At 34.9% G+C, this 9870-nt stretch overlaps 1 protein-coding gene across 2 annotated transcripts in view; it reads left to right on the plus strand.

Moving 5' to 3' along the window:
* The window catches only part of mtm1 (myotubularin 1), a 31210-nt gene extending 23776 nt beyond the window's left edge, over positions 1-7434 (plus strand). For both annotated transcript variants that reach the window (NM_001365554.1, NM_001037684.2), the window contains 3 exon segments: positions 536-649; positions 4011-4187; positions 5529-7434. In NM_001365554.1, coding sequence (NP_001352483.1) covers positions 536-649; positions 4011-4187; positions 5529-5711 — 474 coding nt within the window. In that variant the 3' untranslated portion in view covers positions 5712-7434.
* Positions 7435-9870: the final 2436 nt, after the last annotated feature.

Genomic DNA, 9870 nt, shown 5'->3' on the forward strand with positions numbered 1-9870 from the left:
CCCAAGAAGCCATGGCATTCAGCATCATTAACACTGAACCTGGCACAGTATATCGAAATTTGCATTCTTGAATGAGATACGAGTGGAAAATGACTTTCACACAAAGCTATTATAAGTCATCAGCAATTGTTGGTACCCTTCCATTGAAGAAAGAAAAATCCACTGTAGTCACTGAAATAAGTTGAATCTGAAAAAAGTTCTGATTAGTCAAAAAATAGCTGAAAATAAAAGACTGAAAATCAGATATTGCTTTTAAATTGTGGCAAACTAATGAAACTGGCCTGGACAAAATTGAGAGGTACCAACAATTTTGTCCACGTCTGTATTTTGCTTGTTTAGGAGCTTGAACATCACGTTGATTACATAGAACACAGAAAGCAGCAACTGTTTAATTTTAAAAACCTATTTTGTGTAGAACAAAAACATAATCATACATTTTTGGAAAAACATTTTAGTCATTTTATTGAGCTAATTAGAGTTTTATGCATTAAAAGAGTAAATTCATTTAAGCTTTATCTCTCTCTTACATCTGCAGTTCCCAACAGCGTTTGAGTTTAACGAACGTCTCCTGGTGGTCATTCTGGATCATCTGTACAGCTGCCGCTTCGGCACTTTCCTCTACAACTGTGAGAGTGTTCGTGACAGCAATGTAAGATAAAAACATATTGTGTCCGTAAACAACAATAATGATAGATAAATGCTGGTATTAATGAACATTTAATCATTTAATGTGTTATAGAAAGTTCACTTTAGCTCATTTTAGTTCTACTTTAGCCAACAAAACTGTCAGTTACTGGATATTTTCTCTTCTTTTTGGCCATCTTCTAAACATTAAAGATGGTTGTGGGTGACAAACAAATCTCAGTAGGTCAGCAGTTTCTGAAATACTATGACCAAACGGCCTTGTGCCTTCAACCTTCTAACAACCAACAATATTCTATTGCCCAATTTTGGTGAGCCTGTGTGAATTTTAGGCTCAGTTTTCTGTTCTTAGCTGACAGGAGTGGCACCCAGTGTAGTCTTCTGCCTCAAGATTTGATGTGTTGTTCAATTAGTGATGCTCTTCTGCATACCTCGGTTGTAACGAGTGGTTATGCGAGTTACTGTTGCCTTTCTATCACCTGTAACCAGTCTGACCATTCTCCTCTGACCTGGCATCAACAAGGCATTTGCGCCCACAGAACTGCCGCTTACTGGATGTTTTCTCTTTTTTCGAACCGTTTTCTGTAAACCCTAGAGGTGGTTGTGTGTGAAAATCCCAATAGATCAGCAGTTTCTAAAATGCTCAGACCAGCACATATGGCACCAACAACCAAGCCATGTTCAAAGTCTTTTAAATCACCTTTCTTCTTCATTCTGATGCTCGGTTTGAACTGCAGCAGATCGTCTTGACCATGTCTACATGCCCAAGTGCTTTGAGTTGCTGCCATGTGATTGGCTGATTAAAAATGTATGTTAATGAGCACCTAGACAGGTGTACCTAATAAAGCGGCCATTGAGTGTATTTATCTGGCCTTGCAGATGCAATGAGGGCTACACATTTATGTAGTTCATACAATTTGCATTAATTATGAGTTAGTTTATTTCCTAGTTTTAATCAATCTTTAGCAATTTGGTCTCCTTTTAAGCCTCACTTTATATTGATAATAGGTGCATTGTGGAAGTACATGCTAGATCTATTATTGTATTATATGTGCCCCGCTGTGCGTTTCTCTCTTTCTTTACCTTTTATCACACCTTTGCCTCTGAATCTCTGAAATCCAATTTTCTCCTCTACCTTAATGGAGGCCAGTTGTCATCAGTGGGATATATTGGCCTTTGCTTGTCTTCTCTCACACGCACACATTGCCTTTTATTTCTGTCTGTGCTCATTGTGTGAAGTAGAGCATGAGTAAAAGGGATGCTTCGCTGACTTTCAGTCGGAGTAGAGCACATCAGGGAGATGAAACATTCATTCTGGTGGCCCTCTAGAGTCGTCCACCGCAACAACAGTGTTAGAGAGCACAGTCCCACTTCACATCTGACGCTAACCGCAGGATTCAACACCTTACCAGCTGTGTTAACAATGCATTTTACAGCTGATTCTGTATTGCCGGTGTATTAAATCATACAGTATGTACTTAAGGCTAGTTCAAAGGGTAATGTGTATTTTTAAAGGGATAGTTCACCCAAAAATGACAAATTGTCACCATTTACTTACCCTTAACTTGTTCTAAACAAAAGAAGATATATACATTTGAAAACCAGTACCCATTGGCTTTCATAGTATTTGTTTACATACGTTTGGAAACCTGGGGTCCGTTCATTGTACTTCGCTTAAATGATCTAAGATGATTTGGCAGATCCTGGATCTTTAAATCTTGATAACTGATCTATGCCTTATTTGGTTCTTTAAATTTAAGTTCGCGAATCAGTTTAAAATGTTTGGATGAACTACTCTGAGATCTCTGCTTGTGTTGTGAAGGACAGATCCATCAATTCTCGAAATCATGATTAGCAATGAAATGGTTGGCTGACGGCACAGCAGCATAATGACATCATCTGATTAATTTTCAATTATCCATGTGAACAAAATGACAAAATTCGCAGTAAACGGTTTGTTAAATATGATATGCAATAATTTCCATGTTTGTTTTGAGCTGCAGGCTTTACACTTCTACACAATTCTTTATTATAGTAGCCTAGGCCTGCTTAAGTTTTCTTAATCTGCGAATTTAAATTAATTTTTATCAAAAAAGCATTTTGATATTGGTAAAGGTGTGTGCAACTTCTCCAAAGCATCAAATCACCGTCATATTAGCTGTCAAAACACGATGTGCATGACTGCGTAAACTCTTATTCCTTTATAAAACAAGCCAACCAAAAAAGTGGAATAATGTTCATGTCTATTATCATACACAAATTGTAAAGATGGATCGGTACCTTAAAATGGTATGCGCTTGTATCTAAATAGTCAATATTAATAAATGTTCTCTTTGATCTCCTTGGGGAGAACCACCCCATTTTGTACTTTTATATCAGGGTGCAGATTACATAATTTTTACATAAATGAAACATAGTTTTATTTATATGCATTTTAAAACGTATATGTTGATAAACATTAATATATTAATTATGTCATATTAAATATTACTAATTATTCTAAATTAAAAATGTATATATAATTTTTTAAACCATTTTACTATTTTGCCAAGTGTATATAACCTATAGGTTACTACTGTAAGAAGATATCAGCATTCGGTACATACTTTCAGTATTGCCTTTGTTTGAAAAGATTCAATCTAATCCTGTTTAAATGAAATGAACCTGCTACAGAGCAGGTTTGAGCTACCAGAACTGTTGCTATGACAACAACTCTCGGATGAGTTTTGAAGAACGAAACGATCCTGGATCGTGTCAAATCGTCAATAACCAAATCCAGCTAATTGAGTAATCCACGTACGAAGAACGGACCCCAGTAGCCATTAAATTCCATAGTATTTGTTTATATATAATTTAGGAAACAAGTAGCCATTGACTTTCATAGTATTTGCTTTTTCCTGCTATAGATGTCAATATTGGATATCGGTATCCAACATTTTTCAAAACGTCTTTTGTGTTTAACTAAATAAAAGTTCAAACTCATAAAGGTTTGGACCTGATAATGGTTAGCGTAGGAATGAGGTTTTCCCCACCCACCGAATTGATTGACACACACCATGTTTCTTTACAGAACATTTTGCTAAGAAACTGGCATTAAAATATCTGTTCTAAAGTTGTATAATTTTAAACTTTTTAAACTTTATTATTATTGAGGATGGAAAGATTGTGAATTTATGTAAATTGATTGTTATTTCAGTCTTTTGTGGAATTTTAATAAGTATTAATGCCATTCGGTTACTGTTCAAGCATTGTTAATAATAATAATAATAATAATAAAAACTTGTAATGCATTATCCCAACACTAATTACTGATACTTAAGATGGCAAATTTCAGATTTTTCCTTTTTTTGTTTGTGTTCTTTCACCAGAATGTTCGGACAAAGACTGTGTCTCTGTGGTCTTACATTAATAGTGACACGTCTTTGTATATAAACCCCTTCTACACGGCGGAGTCCAGTCGGGTGCTGTACCCTGTAGCCAGCATGCGCCACCTAGAGCTGTGGGTCACTTACTACATCAGGTGGAACCCGCGCATACAACACCAGGTATATACACTGACACAGTCAGGTGTAGTCTCTATGCATAATTCAAGCTGACATTTCGGGTTTATATACATACAAAGGGACATTTGAAGGAGAATAAAATGTGCATGTGTATCTTTTCTTAAGTGGGTGTTTTTGCCTCTGGGTAGGATTGGGAGAGGAAGAGTGTGTGTGTGTCTGTGTGTGTCTGTGTGTGTCTGTGTGTATCTGTGTGTGTCTGTGTGTGTGTACATCCGATTCAACGGTGCAGAAAATCTTCTCTCTCCAGTTTAATTACGTCCTGACTGGCACCACAGTGAACTGCCACTCAAACTGTCCTTATCACTAGACACACACACACACACACACACACACACACACACATATGCATGCATTCTGTCAGTGGTTTCGCAAGAGCCAATCCAGCATTGACATAAATAAGCATTTTACCATGTTAGTCAAATATTAATGCTGTTTATAATTCTGACTTCAACTGTACATTTAAAAATTCTAAATAATGGACAAATAATCAATTAAATGTATTAGGAAAAGACCATAATATTATTTTAAGTATTAAACTAAATAGTTTTTTCACTGATATTTTGTGAATCACCAATTAATTAAACGTTTTTAACAATTGTCAGAGCTAGTATGCTATAATAGTTTAGAAGAGTAGCCTACTTTTGACCTGCATTTGTTAAAATAAAAATAAAAATAAGTGATCATTCTCAATTTTAATACATTTTAAATTTCTAAAATGTCTCTGCTCACAAATCTGTAAATCATAGATGTTTAAAGAATTGATTTAAATTAATAAAGATTTAAAATTTGCGAATAATTAAATTGTTTTGATGTTTATATAAAAGTGATCCTTAAATTGAGTCATAAGACCATATTTTTTGTATTTAAATATGCAGCACAAGATTTTTGTCATACTGTATACATTTTTGTAAGATTTAATATTTTACACAATGCTTCTATGAATAAAAAATTTTAATAAATAAAAGTATAATCATTATTTTTGTTCAGATAGAAATGAAATGAAAAATGGACTTGTCATGATGTACTGGTGTGAAATTAAGTTGCATCATGCTTTAAATATTTTATTAATAATTTATTTAGTTGTTATTTTAATTTGTTGTTGTTTTACTACTTTAAGTTAGCTCATTTTACTTAATTAAAATGTTATTTTTATTGATTGATGATTTTAGTCTACTGTAATAATCCTATTATTAGCATCAAATATTTTGATGCAGATTTGTACTTTTTTTAGAGTCAAAAAGTGTTTTTGCTGCCCTCTAATGGTTATTTTATTCACCGTTCCCACTTCTCATATCTGCATATCTCTGTATTTGTTCACATCAGCAACAGAGTCCAGTGGAGCAGCGCTACAAAGAGCTTCTGGCATTAAGGGATCAGTACCTGAAGAAACTAGAGGAGCTGCAGCTCTCAGACTCCGCCCCTTCCTCCACCCACTTGACAAACAGCTCCACCCCCAATGCCGCCACGCCCAATCAGCACATCACACATTTGCAGACACCATTTTGATCGCAAAGTGTTAAAGACATTGGACACTTGTACATAGCAATAGTGATTAGTTATGGTAACACGATTAGTAGTGATGTCGACGATAACAAAAACAATTATGCAATAAACCACAGTACAGCCTTCATCGTGCAAAAAAAATAAACATTAAGCGAAAAGAAAAGCCTTAAAGTAACAGTGCCGCATACTAAGCATGGAAGTGAGTCGTGTGGGTATCCCAGAATTCACTTGGATATGTGACTGTGATTGAAAGTGGATGGACGTATGTGATTTCTGTGCTGCGTTATGTGTGTTATTAGGGTTCTACATCTGGAGAACATTTTTGAATGTTGAGTACTATTGAGATGGCGTTCAGAGAGTGCTGGTTTTGTTTACAGCATTGTAAACTTTAGTCTACATGGTGTCCCGTCAATCTCACATCAAGCAGGGTCTTCAAACTTTGACAGAGCAATCGGTAGACTTTGTATAACAGCTTGACAAACTCAAATGATTGACCTCATGAGGTAAAGGAAGTTGATGCGTTGTCTAAATGTCTTACGTTTTTCCACCATAAATGTCATTCGCTGATAAGAGGAGTGTGTGTTATGGTCGGAAAATGTCCTGACGTGATTAACGTTAGCTTGTGGAACAGAACCAGGGTTTTAAAACAAGCGACACAGATACCTTTTTGGTGCCTTTACTCAAATCTGAGGTTTTCAGGTGTATATTTTATAGATTTGTTTTTCTCTTTATGGCAGCAGTAGTGGTAGTACTGAATGATTTGCATTCACTGTGCGGTTTTGGTTGTTTTTTTTTTTCTCCTGCCGAGTTCTGGAGATTGACAATTTTAAGCCCTACATGCATTGGGCTTGGGGTTTTACTCCATAAAACGACGTGCAGTTGCCACGGAAAGCAAATATTTTGTTTCTGATGGAGCTGACAGTATTGCTCCCAACGAGACGTAGCATTGTCTGCAAAGTCTTTTGGGTAGGAGGAGAGGCTGGGATGTGAAGTGGTGTGTTTGGACTGTCCCATATTCAGTCTTTTCTTGAGGAAGAGAGCGGTGACTGAATTCTTGCGCTGCCTCAGAAAACTGAACTTCTAAAGACTTTGACCTCAATGAGGATATGAAGATTATTAAACCATAGTGTGTGAAGATGACAAAGTTCAATAAACAAACAAACCATTTGCGGTTGGTTGTTTTTAGGGGGGATAAATAACAGAAATCTATTTTTTATTTTGTACAAGCACCAGAACTATGTAATTACCTCAAGCAAAAAAAAACTATTTTACTGTTGAAAGTTCTATTGTTGTAAAATATAATTATTTTATTCAGTGTAAAAATTGACAGTTTTATAAAAAGGAAAGTAATTAGAATAAAAAAAAAACATGTTTTGGATGGTTTTGGTCATTGTAGGTCATTTGTCGGACATCCTCTTAAATATAATTTCTTTCTTTTTTTAAATGGGCATTTATGTTTTGCTTTGTAACATTTTAAAGATCTGAAAACGATCTGATTCTGTAGGGAATTCTTTTGTTCTCGATCCCATCGCCTTGTGCATGAGATTGAGTGAAGGAAAGCTGCACTCAGTTTTTTTTTTTTTTGCTAACATTATCTTAAGTTAGACATAATAGTTTAAAGGGATTTATTTGTGTTTTGTATTCCCACATGTATCCTTTATTTGTTGGCCAGCTATTGTTCTGTACATAATGCTGATTAAATTAATTTAAAGAGTTCACAAGGAAACGACTGTATGCTCATTATTGTACCCAAGCATTCTCATTGCATGACATAGCAGGCTGTTTAAAAGGTGTTTACATGAAGTACTTACAACCTTTACACTACTTTTTGAGTTCATCCATTCCTTTCTAAAGTAAATCTGATAACATTTAAAAGGTAACTTAAGCATGACTGTAGTAAAAATATTTGCACCAATTACCAAACCTGATTATGAATCATTTACTCACCCTTGTTCAAAATCTACTTGAGTTTCTCTCAATTTATAAAAAAAATCTTCCATAGTAATGTTCTCCTTGCATTTTAGTCTTCAAAATATAGTATTTCATTTTTAACAGAATAAAGTGAGTCATAAATGTTTAAAACAACATTATCAACCATGAATAATGAGGTAATTCTCATTTTGGGAAAACTATCCCTTTAAATATACCACACTGTAACCAAAAAGTTAAGGTAGCTCAAACCGTTTGAGGTAACCAATGGCAACAAACCATTTAAGTTCAAAAACTAATCCTAATTAGCACTCTGAACTTAATCCATTTGAGTAAATGAAGCATTTGAGCACAGTAAAATCTAATAAATAAAGAGAACTCAAACCAACTGAGTACTGTAAAACCCAATACGTTAAGACGACTCAAACCATTTGAGGAAACCGATTGCTACAAACCATTTGAGTTAAAAATCTAATATATACGAGTACTGTGAACTTACTTCATTTAAGTTGAAGTAATGAGGTATTTTATTAACTCATTACCTTCAACACAGAGTTCAAATCTTTTTCAAATGAGTAGAATTAACTTTCAGGATATTTTGAGTTAACTACACTCATTTGATAAAGTTGACTTGGGTTTTTCTGTGCAGGTGGGTATTCTGATCAACTTATTTAATTTGCGCTAACTAAGTAACATCTGTTGCAACTTATAGTTTCTGTTGTATAAAAACACATTGTCTTAATAAGACCAAGTAAGTGTGGTTCCTATAAGTTAAAAAGGGCTTATTCATCCATCCAGCAGTAGCACATTAACACGCTATAATGTTACCAACTAAGATACTATTGCACAAACAATAAGATTGTTTGATATTAATAAATGGCAATATGCATGTTCAACCTTTGCAGACAAAATGGAAACCCTTTCAAATTTATCATCGCAGACATTATCAGATTTCTTCCAATATTAAGTACATTAAGTAACGTTTGTGTTTATTTTCAGAATCCAAAACAAAGCATGCTAAGAATTGGAGGCTAGCTTGACAAAATGGTACCACACAAATGAATGTATCTCAACTATGGTTTCAGAGTAAGATCGGTCTGGACGACTCCCTTTAGCAGAGGAGCTACAGCAACTGAAGAAAAACACCCTTGTCACTCTTGTCAGGTAAGAACAGCAAACTGAGGGAATAATTTACAATGGTTCAACAAAATTTGGAAAACAGGGTTTTGCTTTGTCTGAAGAGTCTTGCAAGCAAACATCCAGTGTCCTGACAGTCTATCCTACCCATCAGATTATGCTACCAACACTGCATTTTAATGGTTCTGAGGTTGTGGTTAGGGTTAAGTTAGGGCAATGTTACAGCTTCATGTCATACACATTAAAATTTACACTGATTGCAAAATCTAATGGGTGGCATATTGTGTCATCAAAATGTGCTACCTTTTTGAATGGAAGGCAGGACAATCTGACAAGGTAGGACAAATCAAAAGAGCACCGGCCTTGTATTAACTGTTTAAAATGATAGTGGTTGTACAGTGGTGTGAGGGATATTTTTGGCTCCAAGTGAGCATCATTAAAACACCACAGCCTAAGCAAGTATTGTTTGCTGCTGTCCTGTCTATTAATGGCCACAATATTGGCCCATCTTGTACAAGTATAGCTAATGAAGTGAAGAGTCAGCGTAAGATACTGTAAAAAATTAGAATTATATATTAATGCAAAGATTAATTTTTGGCTGCCATTAGTCCAGTCTAAATAGTGACATTTGTGTTAAACTGAATTGAATGAAGCTGAACTGAATTAAACAGTGACATTTGTATTAAACCACAAATGCATAGGCTACCACTACTCTCCTGCCTGCCTGATTTGCTGGAATATTCCACAATATAAAAAATATGTTTTTTATTTATTTTCTTCGTCTTTGTTGCTGCTTAGGCGCAATCTATATATTAAAAAGCATATAGAAATAAAGATTAAATTAATTTAATTAAAATCACCAATCTATATGCGCTATTTCGGCGCTAAAACTGGTACTAAAACATTTAATATTTTTTATGGAAACCGTGAAACTTTGTTTCATTTATTTATTTATTGAGTATTATATAATTTTCCACATGCTTGAACCGATACGTTACAGCTTACACACTGATCTGAATATGGGTGATGGCGGGAGGGGGGTTCGTCATGGCCGCTTCCTTGACATAAATAAAGAAGAGAAACGCTATTTGTCGGC

This window comes from Danio rerio, chromosome 7 (assembly GCF_052040795.2).
Source record: "Danio rerio strain M-AB ecotype USA chromosome 7, GRCz13ab, whole genome shotgun sequence".
In the NCBI taxonomy this organism is placed as follows: Eukaryota; Metazoa; Chordata; class Actinopteri; order Cypriniformes; family Danionidae; genus Danio; species Danio rerio.